The sequence below is a fragment of the Nothobranchius furzeri genome, chromosome 5 (assembly GCF_043380555.1).
Source record: "Nothobranchius furzeri strain GRZ-AD chromosome 5, NfurGRZ-RIMD1, whole genome shotgun sequence".
In the NCBI taxonomy this organism is placed as follows: domain Eukaryota; kingdom Metazoa; phylum Chordata; class Actinopteri; order Cyprinodontiformes; family Nothobranchiidae; genus Nothobranchius; species Nothobranchius furzeri.
Genome location: NC_091745.1, coordinates 49,562,762 through 49,587,017, shown reverse-complemented (window position 1 = coordinate 49,587,017; position 24,256 = coordinate 49,562,762). Strand labels below are relative to the sequence as shown.

The window sequence follows — 24,256 nt, the reverse complement described above, 5'->3', positions numbered from 1 at the left end:
TGTAGATTATCCTTTACTAAAGAAAAATTGTTTTTCACTTTCCATCCATTCATCCTTTTTCAGTCACTTATCAGGGGTCGGGTTGCAGGGGCAGCAGCCTAAGCCGAGAGGTCCAGACTTCCCTCTCCCCAGCCACTTGGACCAGCTCCTCCGGGGGAATCCCAAGGTGTTCCCTGGCCAGCTGAAAGACATGGTCCCTCTATCATGACCTGGGTCTTCCTTTGGGTCTCCTCCTGGTTGGACGTGCCCAGAAAACCTCACCAGGGAGGTGTCCAGGAGGCATCCTAACCAGATGCCAGAGCTACCTCAAGTGGCTCCTCTCAATGTGGAGGAGCAGTGGATCTACTCCAAGCACCTCCTAAATGACCGAGCTTCTCACTATCTCCAAGGTAGAACCCAGCAGCCATGCAGAGAAAACTCATTTTGGCCGCTTGTATCCGCGATCTTGTTCTTTTGGTCTCTACCCAAAGCTCGTGACCATAGGTGAGGGCAGGAATGTAGATCAATCTGTAAATCAACAATGACAGACCGGTACAAAGTCCGCATCACTGCAGACGCCTGTCGATCTCACGCTCCAGTTTTCCCTCACTCGTGAACAAGACCCAGAGATACTTAAACTCCTCCACTTGAGGCAGGACCTCATCCCTGACTCGGAGAAGGCATTCTGCCGTTTTCCGACTCAAGACCATGGTCTTGGATTTAAAGGAGCTGATTCTCATCCCAACTAATTCACACTCAGCTGTGAACCGCCAGAGATCACGTTCTGATGAAGCCAACAGGACCACATCATCTGCAAAAATCAGAGACCTGATCCTCGCCTGGTTGGGCGAATTCCCACGCACCCCCAAGGGTAAAGAGCTGGTCCAGTGTTCCACAGCCACAATGAAAACCACATTGCTTCTCCTGAATCTGAGGAGTGACAATCCGATGGACCCTCCTCTCCAGAACCCCTGAATAGACCTTACCAGGAAAGCTCATGAGTGTGATCTCCCTGTATTTGGAACACACCCTACGGTCTCCCTTTTTAAATAGTTACACCACCCCAGTCTGACAATTTAGTGGCAGTCGCGACAGCTAACAACTACATCAACCAGGGCCTTAAGGAAATCCGGGCAGATCTCATCCACCCATGGGGCCTTGCCACTGAGGAGCTTTCACACAACCTCACTGATAGGGACAGGTATTGAATTTGTTACTTTTTAAGGCACTGACCGAATGCCGATTCACGTCATATGAAACAGTGCCTTGTTTCGTTACCCGTTCTTCATAACAAGAACTTGCAAGAGTAATTTGCCAAGATAGACAGCAGTGCCGGCACTAGAGTGTAATGTTGTCAGTCACTGTGGGCGAGCTGTAAATGGAGAAGCAGTATGGCAGAGAGGAAATGCTCTAAAGTTTGGGTCCACTTCACTAACTGGGATGGGCAACTGGGTGATACTGAAACCAGTGACGATATAAGTGAGGCATTATCATCTTAATCTGCTTTGGTAGGTAAATGAATTGTTTAAGACTACGTTAGCTTGATAAATTAGCTTCTGTTCAGCTAACTGTGCATTTGCTTTCTCTTCGGAAGTCCGAAATTCCGACTAGAAGAAAGCGAATGCGCTCTAAAGTTTGGCTTCACTTCACTAAATGCGATGGGCTATTGGGTGATGATGAAACCAGCAACAACGATCTAAGTGTGAGGTATCAATCTGCTGCAGCAGCAAAATAATCAGTTTAAGATTACGTTATTTTGATACTAGGTAATGGTGGGTTCACTTTATCCTCGGAAGTTCCAACTTCCGAGTAGGAAAAATCAACTATTGGAAAAAGAACGGCAAAAGGAATGAAGATGCACAGTAAATTTAGTCCACAGCAAATATGTTTGCTTCATTTTAATTTGCAGTCTCTAATACTACAAAGACCCACCCATCAAACACTTTGTCCAGAGGAGAAAGGAGAGGATTAGGAGTACATGGAGCTGGGTTTCACTTTTTGCATCATTTAGAAACAGTTGTGGTTAAAGGTTTTCATATTGAAGAATTTTGTACAAGACTATGATGATAAAATACAAACAGCTTGCTATTTGTCATGATATTTATCAAATACGGTTATATATAGGTTAGGGATCAGACAATGAGCAGCCCACAGACCCCTTATGAAGAACAAGACAAATGGAAACAGTGTTCCCACGTCTAAATGCGGGTCACCAGGGCCCCCCTCTGAAGCCAGGCCTGGAGTTGGGGCATGTTGGCGAGCGCCTGGTGGCCGATCTTTTAACCATGGAGCTCAGCCTGCACAGCCCAAAGAGAAAACATGGGTCCCCCTTTCCATGAGTTCACCACTCGTGGGTGAGGCCAATGAGGTTGGTTGCATTGTGTGTCAGGTGGTAGCTGAAGACAGGGACCTTGGCAGTCTGATCCTCAGCTCCAAAAGCTAGCTCTCAGTACAATGAATGTCACCTCTCTGGTGGGGAAGGAGCCACAATTGGTGGGTGAGGTTGAGAGGCTCCAGCTAGATATAGCTGGACTCACCTCATTGCATGGCTCTAGCTCTGGAACCAGTTTCCTCAAGAGGGATTGGACTTTCTACCACTCTGGAGTTGCTCCCACTGGGAGGCGCCAAGTAGGGGTGGGCATACTTGTTGCCCCCCATCTTGGTGCCTGTACGTTGGGGTTTACCCCGGTGAATGAGAGGTTAGCCTCCCTCTGCCTTCGTGTGGGGGGACGAGTTCTGACTGTGGTTTGTGCTTATGCACCAAACTGCAGTTCAGACAACCCACCCTTTTTGGAGTCCTTGGAGAGGGTGCTGGAGAGCACTTCTTCAAGTGACTCCCTCATTCTGCTGGGGGACTTTAACGCTCATGTGGACAACGACAGTGAGACCTGGAGAAATGTGGTTGGGAGGAATGGCCCCCCTGATCTGAATCTGAGCGGTGTTTTGTTACTGGACTTCTGTGCTCGTCATGGATTGTCCATAACGAACACCCATGTTCAAGCATAAAGGTGTTCATATGTGCTCTTGGCACCAGGATACCTTAGGCCGCAGTTCGATGATTGACTTTGTAGTTGTTTCATCTGATCTGCCGCCGGTGAAAAGAGGGGCGGAGCTGTCAACTGACCAATGCCTGCTGGTAAGTTGGATTCAATGGTGGGGGAGGATGCCGGTCAGACTTGGCAGGCCTAAACATTAGGGCTGTAGCGAAGCCTCGACGAAGTCGACGGCTCGATTCTAAAAATTTGTCGACGTCAGATCCGGAAGTCGACGCACCGCGCCCACTTGTTGCATCCCCAGGAGTTTGTAAATAGAGGAGGAATCTGCCTGTTTTTCCTCTAGTTCGCCCTCTTCTCCGCCTTCACTAACATCGCCGCCAAATACCGAAGACCCGGAACAATGTCCGTCCGCTACTAGATTATTTTCCTGTTTTGCCCGCCTTCGTCTCCCGGCAACGGACAACAACTTCCGGGGTCAGATGCGCTGCTTCGTCTCTACCGCAGATGTAGAAAATCACCGGGAGCGTTTCTCCCTTCATTAAGGAGCTTCTTTCAGACATGAGGAGAGCTGTTTTGGTGGTAGCAGTCTCTCCTCCGTGCTGGTCTGTTTGCTGCTGGGTGTTTTTGGTTTATTTAAACTTGGTAACTTGAACTTAATGTTGGTAAAGCTACTGTTAGCATCTTCGCTAACAGCTTCTTGCGTTGGGATAAGCTGTTACGTTTTGGTTTAGAGTTCATCTTTTTTGTGGTGTAGATCTCCCTTTTATTACATTTAGAGTGTTGTGGGTTTTCGGTTTAGTGTAAAATATCACCTTGAGTTTGGTTTAACCCGTAACACCACTCGCCTCACGCACATAAGTGACCAAAACAAAGCAGCGTGGAGACACTCCATCTTCTACCACCTCTCAGGCAGCAGCCTGCACTCCCAAGTTCTACACGTCACCAGAACATAACCAACCAACACAATAAACGCAGTGTTATACAAAATGGAAGGCCTGTAGTGTTTATTCTCTTACAGTAAGAATTTATCAATTTTTTTTGAGGAATTTATTTGAGATTTTCTGGTTTTTGTTAATTGTGCAATAGAAAAATAATCATTAGATTAATTTTCTAAATAGTCATTAGAATAGTCGACTATTCGATAAAATAATCGTCAGAATAATCGTTTTAAAAATAATCGTTTACCCCCAGCCCTACTAAACATATTGTGAGAGTCTGCTGGGAATGTCTGGCAGAGTTTCCTGTCAGAAGAAGCTTCAATTCCCACCTCCGACAGAATTTTGAGCACATCCAGAGTGGAAGAGGTGGACACTGAGTCTGGGTGGTCCATGTTCCATGCTTCTATTGTTGAGGCCGCTGACCGGAGCTGCAGCCACAGGGTTGCCAGTGTCTGTCATGGTGGCAACCCTTGAACCCGCTGGTGGACACAGAAGGTTAGAGATGCTGTCAAGCCGAAGAAAGAGAACTATCAAGTCTTTTTGGCCTGTGGGACTCCAGAGGCAGCTGATGGGTACCGTCAGTCCAAGCGGAATGCGGCTTAAGTGGTCGCGTAGGCAAAACCCAGGGCAAGGGAGGAATTTAGTGAGACCATGAAGCAAGACTTCCGTATGGCTTTGGCAGTGCGCTACCAACACTGTTTACAGTGGTCACAAAGTGCTGCTGACCTCTACATTGTGGATCGGTGGGCAGAATACTTTGAAGACCTCCTCAATCCGTACATCTTCGAGTGAGGAAGCAGAGTCTGGGGACTTTGGGTTGAACTCAAATTTCTGGGGCCAAGGTAACTGATGTGGTCAAAAAGCTCCTCAGTGGCAAGGCCCCGGGGGTGGATGAGAGCCGCCCGGAGTTTCCTAAGAATCTGGATGTTGTGGGGCAGTGTTTGCTAATGCGGGTCTGCAGTATCGCGTTGACATCGGGGGCAGTTCCACTGGATTGGCAGACCGGGGTGGTGGTCCCCCTATTTAACCCTCCCACTGTCCTAATGGGTGTGACCCCGCGAGGAAAGTTGACCATTGAGCAGGGCTGATGGTTTATCCCTTGGGTCCATGTGACAGGGGTGAGAAGTGGAGGAATCCAAGATGGCTGCCGAGTAGGTGTGGTGAGATTGCTGAGCTTTCCTAATATATGAATATCAGCAAAATAAGACAACATCCACCTTTTCTAAGATTGCTTTTTTGTGGCTTAAGTAATTAGAAACCTTTGGCTTAAACCATTTTTGAGCTAGATGAAGTATTGAACATTTATTCGATACATGAAGTGTTGGACATATTTTTTTCGGCACATGTTCCAACCAGCTGGGAATCTGACAACGCCATAAAGTTAACCATCCAAGGAAACTGTTTGGAACAACGATGTCTATGGAGAATCTGGTCCAAGATATGGAGGAGATAAAAAAGTCCTTGAATTTCATGTCACATGAGATAACTAAAGTGGCAAAACAGCAAAGCGGCCTACAGGAGGTATTGAAAGAAGTCAAGCAACTTAAGGCTTTAATACAAGAAAAGGACAAAAAAATTGAGCTGCTTGAACGGAGGGTTGACGAGTTGGAGCAACATTCAAGGTTGGATGATCTCTTGATATCAGGCCTGGAAATACACCGTACCTATGCACAGGCCGCAGCCTGTGACGGGGGAAAAGACATTGAAATCACTGCTACTCATCCTCCAGGTTCTCCCTCACTTGAGGATCAGGTGATCAAATTTTTCAACAGCAAAGATATTGCAATATCCAGTAAAGACATTGTGGCTTGTCACTCATTGGCTCAAAAACATAGTAAAACATCAACCATTGTGATCAGGCTTGCCAGTAGAAAATGTAAAATGGAGGTGCTGAGGAATGCAAAAAAATTAAAGGGTACAAGTGTATATGTAAATGAGCATCTTACGAAAAGAAACTCAGAAATCGCAAGGCAAGCAAGGATCCTGAGAAAAGAAAAGAAGATCCATGACACTTGGACAAGAAACTGCAAAGTACTGATAAAGCTAAATGGTCCCCCGGAGCAGGCAAAAGTGATGGTCATCAGAGATATTAAAGAACTTGATCAATACAAATGACATACGTCTGCTGTGGATCACCAAGGATGAACAAGAGGAAGACAACCAACTTCACGCATGGATGATACAACAAGAAGATATATGAAGAATCTGGATTATTCAACTCTCAATACAGTAAGAACAGAGACTGGTAATTCAAGTTATGAAAATTTACAATTGCAAAGGTTTGACTACACAGAATATAAACCACAGGATATGCAGGATGACATTGACCCAGATAACAATTTTTACACTAGAGTACAAAATCATTGTGAATACTATACTGAAGACCAGTTTGAACATAATGTCACTATAAAAGGTAAATTATCTGTTATACATTTCAATTGTAGAAGTCTAAATTCAAATTTTGTGAAGATTATGCAATGTTTGAAGCAATCAAATCATCCATTTACTGTAATAGCAATCTCTGAGACATGGCTCCAGGAAGGGAGGATATCTATGTTTCAAATTGAAGGATATAATATGTTTTCCACAAGTAGAGATTGCAAAAAAGGTGGGGGTGTGGCTTTGTATATTGATAAAAACTTTCAAAGTAGATTGGTGGGTGATATGACATTAGTTATGGATAACATTATGAAGTGTGTATCTGTGGAAATACAAATAGAAAAGTCTAAGAATGTGTTAGTCAGTTGTATGTATAGGAAACCAGGATCTTGTGTTGAAATGTTTAAAGAAAAAATAGTTGATATGTATGATGATATAATCAACAGAAAAATGTGTTTTGTCTGTGGGGATTTTAACATTGACCTGTTGAATCCTAAAATGCAAAATGCAAATACAGAGTTCATTAATTCCATGTTTAGTTTGGGACTGTATCCACTAATAACTCGGCCAACTCGAATTACAAAAACTAGTGCGACACTGATCGACAATATTTTTACAAATATTCTTGAATATGATGTGTTAAGTGGTCTTGTAATTACCGATATGTCTGATCATTTACCGGTTTTCACAGTTGTACAAAGGACAACTGTAACTACTCAAAGTGAATCTGTGGTTGTTACAAGGCTAAAAAATCAAGAAGCAGTAAATTCATTTAAAACTGACTTAATGGAACAAAATTGGGAGGAGGTTTATGTGGAAGATGTAAATATGGCTTATGGAAAATTTTTAAATATTATAACTTCTCTTTATGAAAAAAACTGCCCTTTGCTTTATAAGGTGGATAAGAATAAATATGCTAAAAAGCCGTGGATAACTAAGGGGATTCAGAAGGCTTGCAGGAAAAAAAATAAGCTGTATAAAGACTTTTTAAAGAAAAGAACGGAGGAAGCAGAACAGAATTACAAGATATACAAGAATAAATTAATAAGTATTATGAGATCTAGTAAAAGAAATTATTATAGCAAATTATTGGAAGGAAATAAATCTAACATTAGAAATACGTGGCGCATATTAAATGATGTAATAAAAAAGGGTAGTGGAACCAATAGTCTTCCAAATATTTTTCTAACAAAAGACAATCAAGAAATTTATCAGTCTAAAGAAATAGCAAATTAATTCAATAAGTATTTTACCAAAATTGGGCCAAATTTGGCAAAGGATATATCAAATACTAAATTAGATGCTGATGCTGTGAGTAAAATAACAAATTTAGACAAAACCATATTTATTCAAGGCACAAATGAAAATGAAGTTATAACAGTTGTTAAAACATTTAAAAGTAAAAAGTCAGCAGATTTACATGGATTTGATATGTCGGTTGTAAAATAAATCATTGAGATTATAGCCAAACCACTTACACATATTTGTAACCAGTCTCTCCAATCAGGAAGATTTCCTGAAAGGATGAAGGTTGCAAAAGTCATTCCTATCTATAAGGCTGGAGACAAACATGACTTTTCTAATTATAGACCAATTTCTATTTTATCTCAGTTCTCCAAAATACTAGAAACAATATTTCATAAAAGATTGTATGACTTTATTGAGCATCATGATATTCTTTCTGAACAGCAATATGGTTTTAGACGTGATCGGACAACTTCTCTGGCAATTGTTGATCTAGTGGAGAAAATATCTGATGCAATTTACAACAAACAATATGCTGTTGGGGTCTTCTTAGACCTGACCAAAGCTTTTGATACTGTTAATCATGACTTATTAATAAAAAAATTGTGTAGATATGGCATCAGGGGTATGGCCTATGACTGGATTAAGAGTTATTTAGAGAACAGACTCCAATATGTCCACATTAACAACACTGATTCACAGCTACTGACAGTGACCACCGGTATCCCACAGTGGTCAGTGTTGGGTCCCTTGTTGTTTATTCTTTATATTAATGACATATGTTTAGTTTCTAAAACATTGCATTTCATACTATTTGCAGATGATACTAATGTTCTAAGTTTTGGGAAAGATTTAATAACATTAATGGACAAGGTTGAGAAAGAATTAAATGCATTAAAGTGTTTGTTTAACTTAAATAAATTAACTTTAAATTTAAATAAAACAAAATTTATCATATTTACTAATAGAGCAATTACAGTGGATACAAATCTCAAAATAAATAATACAGAAATTGAAAGAGCGAATGAAATAAAATTTCTTGGCGTAACCATAGAAAAAAAGTTAAGTTGGAAACCGCATATTGACTCAATTAAAGCAAAGTTATCGAAATCATTAGCAGTTCTCTATAAAGTTAAAGAATTTTTAGATGAAAAAGCTTTATATCTTTTGTATTGTTCCTTATTTCTGCCTTATTTCATGTATTGTGTTGAAGTGTGGGGAAATACCTACGAAACCCACTTAAAGCCTTTGTTTATAATTCAAAAGAGAGCAATCCGACTTGTAAATAAAGCAGCTTGTAGAGAGCATACACATTTACTTTTTACTCGTTTAAAAGTATTAAAGCTAAGAGAATTAGTTACATTAAGAACTGCACAGTTTATGTATAAAGTGATGTATAATTTGATGCCAAAACAAATTCAGGATCTGTTCCAGATCAGAGAGAGTGTTTATGATCTCAGAGGATATAAAATGTTTAGAAAGCCTAAAGTAAGAACTAAAATGAAACAACTTTGTATTTCTTGTGTTGGGGTTGATGTGTGGAATAAATTAGACCAGGAGCAAAAAGATTGTTCAACAATGGTAAAGTTTAAGGGTATGTTTAAATCAAATGTGATTAAATATTATGAATCAAGTCAATGAAAAAATGCATAAAACATTAAAGGTCTTTTTTTTTTTTATAAAGCTAGAATGGGGATTTGAATATATTCCCATACATTTCAAACATGATGTAAAAATTATGGAATCGGTATGCTATTCTAAAATTTTGTTTAAGTTCAAAGGGTTTGGGGGGCTGGGCTTATAAGCTTATGCTTCTGCCTGCGCCCATTCTTAGCATTGTGTAAGTTGTGTGTTTGCTTGTAAACCTGCAAATGTTTCTTTGTTATATTATATTGTACTATTGATTTTAATTTCTCATTAAACTTTCATTCACTATAAAAAAAAAAAAAAAAGTGAGCACCACCTCACCCCTGCCAAGTGGACCTCAAGAGATAAACCATCAATCCTGCTCAATGGTCAACTTTCCTCACGGGGGGTCACCCATAAAGACAGTGGGAGGGTTAAAAGGGGGGACCGTAGAGTGTGTTCCAACTACAGAGGGGATTCTGGAGAGGAGGGTCTGCTGGATTGTTGAACCTCGGATTAAGGAGGAACAATATGGTTTTCGTCTTGGCCGTGGAAAACTGGACCAGCTCGATAAACTTAGGGGGATCCTGGAGGGTGCGTGCGAGTTTGCCCAACCAATCTAACATGTGTTTTGTGGATTTGGAGAAGGCGATCAACCGCGTCCCCCAGGGGGCCAGCTGTTAGGTCCCTGTATGGCCGGTGTCAGAGCTTGGTCCACATTGCCAACAGTAAGTCGGGCTCCTTTCCATTAAGAGTTGAACTCCACCAAGGCTGCCCTTTGTCACTGATTCTGTTCATAACTTTTATGTACAGGATTTCTAGGTGCAGCCAAGGTGTTGAAGGGAACCCTTTTTGTGGAATAAGGATCAGGTCTCTGATTTTTGCAGATGATGTGGTCCTTTTGGCTCCATCAGAACATAATCTCCAGCTTTCACTGGAGCGGTTCGCAGCAGAGTGTGAAGCGGCTGGGATGAGAATCAGCTCCTCTAAATCCGAGACCATGGTCTTGAGTCAGAAAAGGGTAGAATGCCTTCTCTGGATCAGGGATGAATGCCTTCTCTGGATCAGGGATGAGGTCCTGCCTCAAGTAGAGGAGTTTAAGTATCTCGGGGTCTTGTTGATGAGTGAGGAAAACATGGAGCGTGAGATCAATAGGCAGATTGGTGCAGCACCTGCAGTGATGCGGGCATTGTACCAATCTGTTGTGGTGAAGAGAGAGCTGAGCCGGAAGGCAAAGCTCTCGATTTACCGGTCGATCTATGTTCCTACCCTCACCTTTGGTCACGAGCTTTGGGAAGTGACCGAAAGAATGAGATCACGGATACAAGCAGCCAAAATGAGCTTTCTCCGCAGGGTGGCTGGGCTCTCGCTTAGAGATAGGGTGAGAAGTTTGGTCATCCGGGAGGGGCTCGGAGTAGACCCGCTGCTCCTCCACATTGAGAGGAACCAGGTAAGGTGGCTCGGGCATCTGGTCAGGATGCCTCCTGGACGCCTCCTTGGTGAGGTTTTCTGGGCACGTCCGACTGGGAGGAGACTTAAAGGGAGACCCAGGACACATTGGAGGGACTACGTCTCTCAGCTGGCCAGGGAACACGTTGGGATTCCCTCAGAGGAGCTGGCCTAGGCTGCTGCCCCCACGACCCGACTCCAGATAAGTGGTTGAAAATGGATGGATGGATGGATCGGTTATATATATTGAGAAAAATGTAGAGAGATTTTAAATGATTATTAAACACTCAAATGTATGGGAATTGGAACATTTTAATAAAAAAGCTATATTTAAAAAAATATATACCTCCATGGGGCGTTAAGAGGTGTGGAGAATGAATATAGTTTCTCTTATATTTAAAAAGATAAATAATCACATTTTTATTCCGTCGGGCACGACACTGTTTGTTTACATCTATCAGACACTAGAGGGCACTGCTGCGCTAAAAAGTCTACTCAGCAAGGCAAGGTCGGGAGGGACGGTGTAAAATACCAGACTTGACAAGTCAAGCAGCTGATTCTGAGTCCAGAAGATGTTCAAACGGTAAATACTGTTGTAAAATAAACGTATTAGTACAAGTTAGTCCTTATCCTGTACGATTTGTCTCTGAACATGTTGCTGGAACATGTCGGCAACATCCCGGCGGCTAGAAAAATTAGTCCTGTTATTGCAATACCACCTTTGAACACCAGAGTTCACCAGCTTGTCCATGTTCCATAGTCAACCTTTAGGTATCTGTATTGATTCGTAGGTACTGGGAATTGGTACCGTATTGATTCAAATGTCAAAGGTACCCATCCCTACTCAGTGACCTTGGCTCCAGAGATTGGTGAGTCCAACCCAAAGTCCCAGACTCTGCTTTCTCTGTGAAAGATGTGCTGGTGGGATTAAGGAGGTCTTCAAAGTACTTCGCCAGCTGATCCACAACGTCCTGATTCGAGGTCAGCAGCACACCGTCACCATTGTAAACAGTGTTGGTAGCACACTGCTTTCCACTCCTGAGACGCCCGATGGTGGACCAGAATCTTGTTGAAGCCTTGCAGAAGTTTTTAATTTCACAAAAACAAAACATAAGAAATAAACAGAACTAACATATCACTAAGAGTCCTAACAACTTCATAGAAGTGTTTTGTAATTGGACTTCTGAGAAACACTACAATAAGGGTCTCTTTAATAACGTTCCCTAAATATTATAACTATTAAGTCTCTATCCACGTTATTCATACGGCCCGTGATGCTTTGCGCGAAAGACGTAAACAACGTCCGGTCTGCATTGGTTTACAATGAGACAATGCAATCCTTTCACGCAAATCCTCTTTTTATAAGAAATACCAGCTGTCACCGCTCAAACAGGACACCGTTACACTCATGCCTACTGCACCAGAGGAGTGGGAGGATGATCTTAAAATCTGGCCAAAGCTAACATACAGTAGCATTTTAGCTAGTTAGCGAGGCAATAAACAATCTTAAAAGCTCAGGTGCTTGTCAGCAACAACCATAGCAACAAAGTTGGTTGGGTTTTGTTGAAAGAGGTGGTACACATTCTTATTTACTATTCTATTCTTATTTTCATTTGGCATGAACACGACAAACACGCTTTCTTGACAATCTTTGTGTGTAAAAAAAACGTGTAGAAATAAAAACGAACAACGTGTGTTATTAGGGAAATAGCGGGTGAGCGGTGTTGATGCACGATTGCGCATGCGCCGTGAGCGGTTCTGATACTCTTTGGGTCGCAGCTGCTCGCAGCGCCACTTCAACAGTGCGATACCCTCACGAGGGATGAGCGAAATTTCAAACACGCCAGAAGTTTGTGCGAGCTCACGATTGCTGATCGGTAGCTGGTCACGTGGTGTTAATCGCCTCTCGTAACCCCCTGTACACTACACGACGCTCAGCGCAAAACTCGCCCCGATCTTGTGGATTCTCACAGGAGTGGAAACTTGGCTCAAAAAAGTGAAAAAGTCGTACAGTGTACGCCCGGCTTAAGGTGGCAGTTCAAGGAGGATCAGAAACTGCCTTGAGACTGAATGTTCATATTTTACCTTGTATTTCTGGACCTCCACCCAGAATCGTGCATCGTTTTCCAGAAACTCTCCCTTTGACGAGACAAAGAGCTCAAACTTCAGGCAGCTGGTGGGGTTGAGCAAAACCTGTCTAAGCAGGATCTCATCTGGACTGTTTGTGTGTGAACCCTGGGCCTGCTGAGAAATAAGACCACCTTCAGTAACAAAGTTTGAAAATATTGTTTGCCAGTATGTTTTAAAATTTTTAAACATAAAAGTTACTGTGCTAAAGATAGTTTGTCAGTGACAAGCCTTTGTTAAGAAAGGTTGCTAACCAGACCTTCTAAAATGATTTCACATGTTTATTTGGACTGGTTGTGTACTTGTACCAAATAAAGGTACTGAATGTTCTCAAATCTCTGCACTGGTTACCAGTAAACTACAGAATCTATTTTAAAGTGCTTATGCTAGTTTATAAATCACTCAATAGCATGGGTCCAAAACACATGTTGGTCCTCCCAGCAGAGCTCTGAAATCCTTGGGAAGTAGTCAGCTGGTAGAACCGGGTCAGAACCAAGCAGGGCGAAGCTGCTTTTAGCTACTATGCTGCTGACAGATGGAATCAGCTTCCTCGTGACCTCAATAGGCCCCAATTCTAGAAACCTTTAAAATCTCAATTTTAAGCTTTCATGTATTCATCAGCCTTTGAAAAAATTATCCTTATACTCCACCTTCCTTAACCTTGTCTTTTATTTTATTTTTACATCTAATTTTTATGTGTATTTTAAATTTGATTTTAAAATCTGCTGTTTTATGTTGTCACGTTGATTTTAATGTTTTGTTCTTGCTTCTGCACACTGAATAGCTTTTGTGTATGATGTGTGTTATACAAATAGAGCTGCCTTGCCTTACATAACTACATAAGCAGAAATTAATAAATACATACATACATACGTACATACATACATGAATAAGTAACATGATCACCAAAATTGATCCCAAGTCTAAAGCGGGTGTTTAAAGCCAAGTCATAAACAAACACACACACATGCCTTTAAGGTGGTGAAGTTTCTCAGTCAAATATTGCCTTTTTCAGGAGAAATGTATTTGTTCAGTAGATGAATCTCATTTTAGGAAAAAATTGTCTGGTCGGGTGTTTCAGTCAACTTATGGCTCTAAATCTAGGGAGGGTTGTTATCAACATTAGTAATAATGTACAATTGACTGTTTCCAGTGAACATAAAGATTCTGCAGGGTGTTGTAGTATAATTGTGACACCCAGTTGTCCTAGTATCGGTATCAAATAGGGATGATCACTCCTTTTTCACTAGGTTGTTTTCTCAGTTACCTGACATCTCACATTACCTCATAATGGGTGGACAGACTAAAGCTAATTTTCCAGGAGCACTACTACTCGGACCAGTGCAGCTCGTCCTGACCACAGTTTCCAAAGGAACGGTTTGGTATTTTCCCCTCCACTTTCTCCCCCATTTTTAGCCCCTGTTTTGTTGAGGTACCTGGTAAGGTTGAGTTGGGCCAACATCATGATTCTGACTGCTGATTAGCTAGGGGGCTGAGTCACTGGTTCACAGTCTGACAAAAAGCCATAAAACTGAGCAAAATGTCCAGCAACACCACGGTTTTTGTGCAGAGTTGTATAAAAAGACCTTGTTCAAAAGAAGAAGAAGAAAACAAATTTCTATGTCAGACTAATTTAATCTGAGTAAATACAAAAGACAGCTTTCAAATGACTTTCAGGTTAGGATGGATTTGATCCCTTAACAAACATAACTATCGTATGAAAACTGTAATGTGTATTACAAACTCTGCAGCTACATAAGTCCTAGTGTGGGAAAATAATCTTGAATGGATAATAAATAAATACAGAAATGGTGGAGTTGATTATGTGATGACGTTGTGCAGATGCTGGAGCATCCTGAATAAAACCTGACTGTCTCCCCAGAATCAAGCCTTGCTGAAAATCTACAACACCCTTTACCTCTACAAACACAAAGTATTTCTTTAAAGCATAGTAGTCACAGCTAACTTCGGTTTAAACACATTTCTACTTGTTTACCTTTGATGAATTTTGTCTTTTTTCTTTTCTTTTTAAATCATCTTGATCCGTCTCATCCTCCTCTAACCGTCTCTCCAGCTCTTCCTGTACAAAAAGAAGTTAGACTGGATTATTTCAGGAATTTTGTAAATTCCTATAATTATATATATTTTCTCCTACCAGTGTGATTCTCATTGCGGCTATCTCCTCCTCTTTGCTTTTCTGTCTCCGTCTTTTGGCTCTGTATTGTTGCTGCTTCCTCTGCAGCAAAGCAAGAAGCTGCTCGTCTGAGAGACTGCTGCTAAGCTCCTGGAACTCGGGCCAAAACCTCAGCAACTTATCAAACACTGACATCTAAATGAGCAAATAGGCAACATGAAGAACACACAGATGTCCTCTGTATTTACACAGTAACACCATACCTGTGCCTCTCTGAAGATGTAAGGGTCCACCTCATAGCGTTTCTCCAGAATCCGCTGCACCTGGTCTGGAGGGACGTCTATCCGCAGAGGGGGGGACATGCAGGTGTGGATGAAACAGTCGATGAGAACAGAGATTTTGTTCTGGAGGACGCCCTCGTCACAGTGGGAGTGAAATAAATCCTGCAGACGAGAAGAACACAAGAATAAAATGGTGGCAGCACTTAGGAGCAGTAGTGTGATCTTTCCATTTGACGTCGGACAACTAAGACCAGATCTATCATGATTAACTCTGTAATTCAGACTAAATCCATCCATCCATTTCATTCCACTTGTCCTAAGCTGAGTTGTAGAGACTCCACAGTCATATCCAGCTCCTCAAGAGGGATCTCAAGCAGTTCCCAGAGCTGAGAAGACCTGTAAACCAGCCAAATCTGGGCCTTCTCTCCAGGGAGGTGACTGATATTAAAACAGCTCCCCCTGGATTTACTTTATTTATTTCAAGCAATAAAACAATTTATATATAAAATACACTCACTGGCCACTTTCTTGGGTACGCCTTGCTAGTACTGTGTTAGATACCCTTTTTCCTTCAGAACTGCCTTAATTCTTCGTGGCATAGATTCAAAAAGTGAAGGGGCAACATCCAAACCTAATGACCCTGGACAACATAGCTCCTAGGGTCATTAGGGTACATAAACTCCTTCACCAGGTAAAGCTGGGCGGACACTGTGCGACTTTTTCACTCGTAGCACTCAGCTTCAGCTCAAACTGTACGACTTCCTCGCAGGGCAGATCTCACGAGCCATGTGCTCACACTGTACGTCTGGTAGCAACACGTCGGACCTAAAAAATATGCTAAAAATATCAGTTTTTACACAACACGTCAAACTTTTTTGTCTTGTTTTGCCTGTTGTCCTTCGGGAGTGCTGCAGGGGGACACACAGGGATTTATGGGGGTTGGATGAGGAAAACGAAATAAAAGTAAATCCGTGTTTTGTGCTCAGTTTCATTTGGCATGAACACGACAAACACGCTTTCTTGACAATCTTTGTGTGTAAAAAAAACGTGTAGAAATAAAAACGAACAACGTGTGTTATTAGGGAAATAGCGGGTGAGCGGTGTTGATGCAGGATTGCGCATGCACCGTGAGCGGTTCTGATACTTTTTGGGTCGCAGCTGCTCACAGCGCCACTTCAACAGTGCGATACCCTCACGAGGGACGAGCAAAATTTCAAACATGCCAGAAGTTTGTGCGAGCTCACGATTGCTGATCGGTAGCTGGTCACGTGGTGTTAATCGCCTCTCGTAACCCCCTGTACACTACACGACGCTCAGCGCAAAACTCGCCCCGATCTTGTGGATTCTCGCAGGAGTGGAAAATCTGCTCAAAAAAGTGAAAAAGTCGTACAGTGTACGCCCGGCTTAAGGTGACAGTTCAAGGAGGATTAGAAACTGCCTTGAGACTGAATGTTCATATTTTACCTTGTATTTCTGGACCTCCACCCAGAATCGTGCATCGTTTTCCAGAAACTCTCCCTTTGATGAAACAAAGAGCTCAAACTTCTGGCAGCTGTCTGGGTTCAGCAGAACCTGCTGAAGCAGGATCTCCTCTGGACCGCTGGTCTGTGAACCCTGGGCCTGCAGAGAGAAAACCACCTTTAGATACTACTTCATTAAATTAATGTTATGTTTCTAAAAATAGTGATAGCAGTCATAAAGATATTATATCATGTACAATTCTTTATTAGGAGTGTGTGTTGCTCCCCAGACTTTATATAATGAGGAGGAAGAACATAAACTGAGCCGAGTAACTCAATAATCTACTTCAGAAAGATACATTTTATTGATGCTTTTCCAGGGTCCAGCTTTAGAAAAGTGATCTTAAGGCTGAAGCCAGTGTTTAAACCCCTCAGGCCAGGATATGCTTTATTTGTCTCTGTTTAAATTTGTTTAGATTCCTCAGAAGCATCCCTAATGTCTCCCCAGGCTGGTCACTGTCGAGCCTGTCTGCCCACATAGAAACACAAGACACACAAAGGCCAAAGGTCAGACACTTTGTAAACTAGGACTAACATGAGACACTAACCATATCTTCTGCTCTGACTTGGTCCGTTTTAGTTTGAATCTCCATCGTTTTTGTTTCCTTAACCCTTCTGAGCGTCTCTGACGTCTCTCACTCTGATCTTCTGTCCTCTTCATCACCTTTTAATCGACTTTTCCACGCTCAGACCCATCTCCCTCTCCACTGTGTAATGTTAAACTGCATCTGTCCCTCATTACTTAATGAGGAGCTGCATCGCTAAACATAGTAAACTTGATAGCATGAGACGGGGAGAATCTGAGGTTTATGTGTTTCTGCCTGAGAGAATCAGCTCAGTCACAGCACTTAGAGGCACTGTAGGGATGCTCCTTATGAAGCTGGAATACAAATTTCCTGTCTTTTGAGGGAAACTCAGAGTGATGTACTCAAAGATGAAAATATGTTTCCATGGGATCACCACAAGCACACAGGGTACATGTGATCACATTTTCTTCCTCAGTTGCTTACAAAATGATTTGAAATGTGACAACGGTGGCAGGTCAAGAGTTAGGTATTCTCACAGATCGGATCATGCATTGGTTGGCACACTGCTAACCACTTAACATTCTCCCTCTCCTAATAATAAATAATTATTAATACATTTTACTCTCTTTGACATTGAATGTGCTACTACTAGTTTACCAGTTTAATTAAATATTCACTAGGATAAATACAATAAAGTTTATCTCTCACCAAATACAATATTTACTAAGAAATCACAACGTAACCATAGAAACATGACTTGGTATATATGGTGTGTGTGTGCGTGTGCGTGCGTGTGTGTGTGCTGTCTTCTCCATCCCGTGAGTCATGGTGGATGGCTGCTTATGCTGAGCCAGGATCCTCTGGAGGTTTCTTCCTGTTAAAAGGGAGTTTTCCTCTCCACTGTCGCTGCATGCTTGCTTAGTATGAGGATTGCTGTAAAGTCACTGGCACAAGTCAGTGACTCGATGAAACCTGCTGGGTTCCTTATATAGGAAACTTTTTACTGATTGGCTTGACTTCCTAGGGCCCTGTGTCCACATATGTGGACATTAGCTACTTGCACTTCAAAATTTTATTCTCTTCTACTCTGACCTTTTTGTTATTATTTATAGACCCTTTATATTGACTTTAATTTACTGTTTTTGTTGTCTTTCTTTTTTAGGTTATCTGACATTTTTATTGTATTTTAATTGTAGTAATTTTGTTTCCATTAATTACAGTCGAGTAATCTGTAATAACTAGATATGTTTTTTCTTGTAAATCACACTAAATACAAGTTTGGCTCCCACGAGGTTAATGAACTGACCTGTATTGTTCACTCTGTAAAGTGCCCGGAGACAACTCATCATGATTTGGCGCTATAGAAATAAACTGAACTGATTTAATTGAACTTCACTGCGCTTTTTGCAGAGCCATCGTGAGTATTGTTTACTATAATCTTTGCAACAGGTCATGCTATAGAAAGTAAAAACATATTAATGTTTGGTACAAATCTTCAGGCACTTGGAGAGTACAGACACTTCTCTTTTCTCTCCCTCATCTTTTCCCAAGGCTCTCGTCCTGGCTGCCTACACAGAACCCCTCTGCATTCCTCCTGAAAACTCTATTTTTATTAAATCATGGATTTGGTCAACTGGTCATTCAACACAATTGACAAGATTCTCTCAACAATGAGAACGGAGCAGGGGGCTCCAACTTGTCTGGATGAAACGCACCCGGTGATGTATATTCTGGATTCCTGGAATGAGTGGAATATTAAATGCTTTTCCCAGCTGTCCGTGGAGGACATTGAAGACGCATGGATTTTTGGCCTGATAATTACTGGATTTCTTCTAATTGAAGTGGAAGGATTTTTGGTATTATGGAAAATTGGGAAGTCGGGGGCGACTGGAGTTCAACCCGTACCCATGGAAAGTCTCAGTGGTGTGGAGACTGCTCAGACCGGGACGCTGCTCGAGGTGAATGGCAAGTTCTAGCTGCGATCCCGGTGTTAGTGCGCATAATGGATACGAAGTCACTGCATATGAGCAACCTTAAACCCAATAATTGGATTTACAAAGAGACTGAATGATCAGTTAAAAACTGAAAGGTAGAGCGAAAATTATCTCTGCCTGCCCCAAAACAATTCTTCTTAACTAAATCTGGAGCCCTGGTAGCCTTGAGCTGCGAGAAGAAAAAACCTCCATGAAGGAATGCAGATAGATACTGTGAAACCTGCCCTACCCCCTTCCTTCTGATTGGTGGCGTTAGCCTTGTGAGGCCATCAACTGAATGAGTCGATGTGCTCTTCACTCCCTCGATCTCCCTTCCACCTGTGTTTCAACAGCGATCGAGCGCACAAGGCTGCGGCTCTCTCTGGGGGAAAACAGGGACCCAGCCCCCCATTGCAGACTCTTGTCGGTGAACTGTCTGATGTTAGTGTTTATATGTTTGAGGTGTTTTTTTTGCGTGGCAGAGCTGCCCCCCTTCAGGAGTAACTGAAATGCCCCTCCCCATCTTCATGTAACCCTTTTCTGTCTAAAGGCAAGCGAGCGCCTTGGCGGCTGCTCTCGTGGTCTTTCTGTATCTGCTTTTGTTCTGCATGTGTGTGTTTAACCTTGGTTAGGCTGTACAGCAAAGACACATTTCTATGCTTCAGTACGCTAGGGCACTGGCAATAAAGCTGATTCTGAAATAAAATATGTAAACCTTTTCTGGAACTGTCATTTTTAGCTCGTCTGTGAGCTAGGACGTGCACAAAGACCTGCGTGAGAAATCAGGATGCTGACCTTCTCTTTGTGTTGCTGTTCAGTTAACGCTTCTGTGGACAGGAACGCAGGCAGCCATGTTTCCTCTAAGAGAGATCTGACAATGTTCTGGATCTCCACAGCAACTGGATTGGAGACACACTCCAACTTCAGACGCTCCAGCCCACCAGCCAAACACAGGACCTGAGCATGCACACACACAAAGGATGTGGCTGTGAGTGTCTGATATTAGAGATTTATTTCTACATAACCTGATAAAGAGCTCACGAGGTAAAAGAGCTTAAAAATAAGCTAACAGGGTAAATCCTGAGGAAAGCATCTCCCCTTCCTGTCTCCTGCTGTGCTCTGCATCATGTCCACAATCTCTTCATCTCCCCTCTGGTTCCTGTCTCCATGCCCCATTTATATCTGCTTTGTACTTTTGCTTGTTTTATTTTGCACACAGACAGGGCCGTGTGCGCTGGTACAATCTTCAGCTTCTGGAATGAGAACCAATCCTGTAGTGGGAGTCAGAAGATGAAAGAGGGCATGGTGTGACTGAGTGGAGGGCCAAAGCGGTGAAGCTGTTGGTCCTTCTGCATCAGAGCACTCTGATGTCTACCTGAGCTGTAGAGCTCAGGTAGGAGGTGGATGGGGAGGTCTCACCTGTCTTGGGTCTGACTGACACTACATGTTGGAACCAAAGGTCAGAGAACATCGTCACTGATGCAGCTGCGCGTTTTCTCTTCAAAGTGAGAAAACCAAACTTGCTAAAAGATCATTTCTAAAGATGCTTGAATATTAATTAGTAACCTTCATGGTGTCATGACATTTATATGGCTTGAATGATGGCTCAGAGCTGAATGCACAAGTAAACAGTGAGAGCCCAGCTGCGTCGCTCAGAGGAATGTTTTCTCTGTGAATTGTAAACTCTGTGGACCGGTGTCCTACGAATAAATGCAGCATCGTGGCTATTAGTCAACTCCTCACATTCTTCATGCACCATAATCCTAGAATCCAGAACCCTAACCTTCAACTAGGAATGTCTGGATCCATTTCATCTGACCAGCACTTCATCTCTGAACTGAGCACACACACCACTCTGGCCATGTTGTCTCATCCCTGATGTCGGAACTATCAGCCTGAAGTCTGAGGTGGAGAACATCTGGATGCTGAGCGTCCACCAGAGTTTAGTTCTCACATCTCCCTTTGTCTCTGTGGTGCTCGCTAAAGTCCACACACTGGTGTGTGTGGACTTTGTTCTCCACATTTGACCCATCCCCTGGGGGAGTGGTGAGCTGCAGACACGCTCAGGAACCATTTGGTGGTTTAACCCCCCAATCCAACCACTTAATGCTGAGTGTCTAGCAGGGAGCTGTTGGGTCCCATTTTTTACAGTCTTTGGTACAACCTGACTGGGATTTGAACCCTGACCTCCGAGTGTCAGGCCAGACACTCATACCAAGAAGACTGAGCTAGCAGTAGTACGTAATTATGACTTTGGGTGCTTCTGTGACTGACTGAAGTACATTGTTCTGTTGTTCTGCTGTGGCAGGGCTGTCTGGGCCAAAGAAGTAGTTCTCGTTCAGGTATTTGGCAGCAATTTGAGAAGATCTCTGCTGTCTGATGTCCCCGTCTTTCTCAGACGTTCCTTTGTACTGCTCCAGGTCCAGATAACACATCAGATGGATCCTAGACAGAACAGACATGGTCAAAATAATCCTATAGATGACATAAACCCAGCAACACACCAATACGTCTGAGGTCACCTGGCATTCTGTTTCTCTAAGAAAGACGTGAAGAGCTTGAGGTCATGATTCTGAAGTATGGAACATAAACCATGGTCTTGGTAGTCTGGAGTAGATGGAGTCATGGCTGAAGGAAGTTGCCATGACTCCTTCACAAAGGTACAAGAGAGAAAAGGCATCAGGTGTCAGCATGCGGGGGATTTATTAAACATCCTCATGGAGCTACAGTGAAGCTGTGACTCAGACTGACAGGACAGTATGGTCACACAAACAACAACCATGAAGATGGCAGACCTGTCTCAGGTCCTCCTCTGGTACCTCACATGGCTTCTGGGGTTCTTCGTACTCCTGACTATCGATGTAGGTGACTACTTCACGTGCAAACACCTGAATGCACACACACACACACACACACACACACACACACACACACACACACACACACACAGGAACGGTTTATTTACATTTTAGTTATTTTCAGTAAAACAGTTTCTTTTATCTGGAAACTGAGTTTCTAAACTTTTCTAGGCTTTCTTATCCTCAGAAAAAGGAGTTCCTTTAGAAAAACAACAGAAGGTGATGAAAGTCACCACCAGCCTGCGGACTGATGTTCTTAGATGAGGAAAATGATTGTGTAGTATTTGTAAAATAATGTAAATGAGATGGGTTCATTACCACGATACAGACGTTATGTAGCCTGACCCAACAGCATGCCACATCTGACTTGTTCCAGAGGGACTAGACCAGGACTTCCCCTGTCCTCGTATTAATGACGCTTATTTTACCTGACAACAGTTTCGACTTCCTGCTTCGAGCCTTCTTCGTGGGCTGTCATCTGTCGGAGCGATGACACGGTTTATGTCCGGTTTTCCCGGTGTGTGTCATGAGGGAGTGTCGCGTGTTACTGTAATGTCCACGCATGAGCTAGATGCTGTGCTGTTCTCAGTAGTAAATGTGCTCTTCAGATAAACAGACCTCCACTGTGAAAATTCAAAACAACTAGAGCAAGACCTCAAAGGCTTTAGTCTGGATGAGAATGAAATCCTCTACCGTTTGTAGTGTGGCTTGAAGAAGCCCATGAAGAAGGCTTTAAGCAGGAATCCGAAACTGTTGGCAGGTAAACAAACATCTCACCAAAGGCTCTGGTCTAGAAGAATTATTTAGCTAAGTTGACTGAACCACTGGCTCAACTTCTTAGGGAATGTCCCCAAATAGCTCCATTTACCTTTGGTTCTTCATCACATCCCATACCACTTTATGCCGATGATACCTTAATGTATGTGGCAGATGTGCAAAACTCTCTTCCACATGTGTTAGATAAACTCAAGAGGTCAATTATTCCAAGTCAGCACTGATGTTAGTTGGTCATAAAACACCTTTACCTCCTCAGATGGTTACAGTGAAGGAAACTACCTACTTGGGCATTAAAACTGTCAGTGCTGAAAGATAGGGAGGCAGTAAGGAGGTTAACAGGTACAAACACCCACCAGCTTCGGCTTCAGTTGTCCAGATGACCGTGTTACCTAGAATAAAGCTTAGGTTCTGTGTTTCCGCCTCCCCCTACAGCAAGCCTTTGGCACAGATTTAATTCATTATTACTAAGTTATGTTTGGAACAGTAATCATCCTGGCCTTAGGTGGTTGCTACTGCCGTTAGAAAGAGCTAATGGAGGATGTGGATGTATCACTAGACCTGTTTTGAGGAGTTTATCCTGCTGGTTAGGTGATAAAAGGAATCCTACGTGAAAGTAATTGACTGAGATCTTATCACACCAATGAAATTAAAGGATTTCCTTTTCACAGGAGTGTCAAAAAAAGCTGGTCTACATTACAGCCCAGTTTTGATGCATGTATGAGTAACATTTAGGGCTGAAGAAAGATCTAAAACATCAGTGGTATTCATCTTCTCCTTTATGGAACAACAACTTTCTCTCGTCTAGGGAGGAACCGTTTTATAATATGAACTGGGACAGTAAAGGTAGTACAACGTTCACATATATTAGATATATTCTTTTCTTATTTACATCAGAATGAGGTCTGGTTGTGAGGCCAGGGGATCAGGACTGAGTGAACACCCAGTGACCAGCTGGTTTCAAGATGCACCCAAACAAAAACCTGTTTTATATATTTATAACAACCTGTTGACCTAAAGTGTCATGAAGTCTGCAGGAATGAAAACCTGGGAGGAGGATTTATCCACCCAGGGCCTTAAGCCTTAATGGGTGTTGAGAGGGCCTCTAAACACCCCAATCGTCGATACATATGAAATTTTGTCATTCAGCTAATTTGACACCAATTATTAGACACAAAACGCGCGATGCATCAGATCTCTTTTGCTCGATGTGTTGCCCTGGGCTTGTTTATTCGTGTTTTGTGGGAATGTCCGGAGTGTCAGGACCTCTGGATTAAAGCACTCTGTTGTATTATGGATTTGAATGGTGTCCTGGATCCTGTTGTTCACTGATGGCTTACGGCTATCACACGCAGGGAAAAGCTGTAAAATCTGGCTTTTAAAACAGAGATCCATGTCAGAGATGTGTTCTGTAACCATGTACAGCTGTTAGTTGTTGGCAATGAGAGTC

At 42.5% G+C, this 24,256-nt stretch overlaps 1 protein-coding gene across 6 annotated transcripts in view; it reads right to left on the bottom strand.

The window, feature by feature from the left end:
• LOC107378865 (regulator of G protein signaling 22) overlaps nucleotides 1-24,256 on the bottom strand; it is a 43,113-nt gene that overhangs the window by 3,958 nt on the left and 14,899 nt on the right. For 3 of the 6 annotated variants that reach the window (XR_011520503.1, XM_015949326.3, XM_070550849.1), the window contains exons 13-21: nucleotides 21,970-22,062; nucleotides 21,697-21,824; nucleotides 21,457-21,619; nucleotides 19,970-20,131; nucleotides 16,619-16,774; nucleotides 15,137-15,316; nucleotides 14,895-15,068; nucleotides 14,736-14,819; nucleotides 12,698-12,856 (exon numbers count right to left, since the gene is read on the bottom strand). Coding sequence is in view for 5 of the 6 variants with exons in the window: in XM_015949326.3 (XP_015804812.3) it covers nucleotides 12,698-12,856; nucleotides 14,736-14,819; nucleotides 14,895-15,068; nucleotides 15,137-15,316; nucleotides 16,619-16,774; nucleotides 19,970-20,131; nucleotides 21,457-21,619; nucleotides 21,697-21,824; nucleotides 21,970-22,062 (1,299 nt within the window). In the remaining variant the exon portion in view is untranslated. Of the gene's footprint in view, nucleotides 1-4,298; nucleotides 4,393-12,697; nucleotides 12,857-14,735; nucleotides 14,820-14,894; nucleotides 15,069-15,136; nucleotides 15,317-16,618; nucleotides 16,775-19,969; nucleotides 20,132-21,456; nucleotides 21,620-21,696; nucleotides 21,825-21,969; nucleotides 22,063-24,256 lie in introns of those variants that run through there. The other 3 variants (XM_054741347.2, XM_054741345.2, XM_015949327.3) reach the window with 3 other exon arrangements.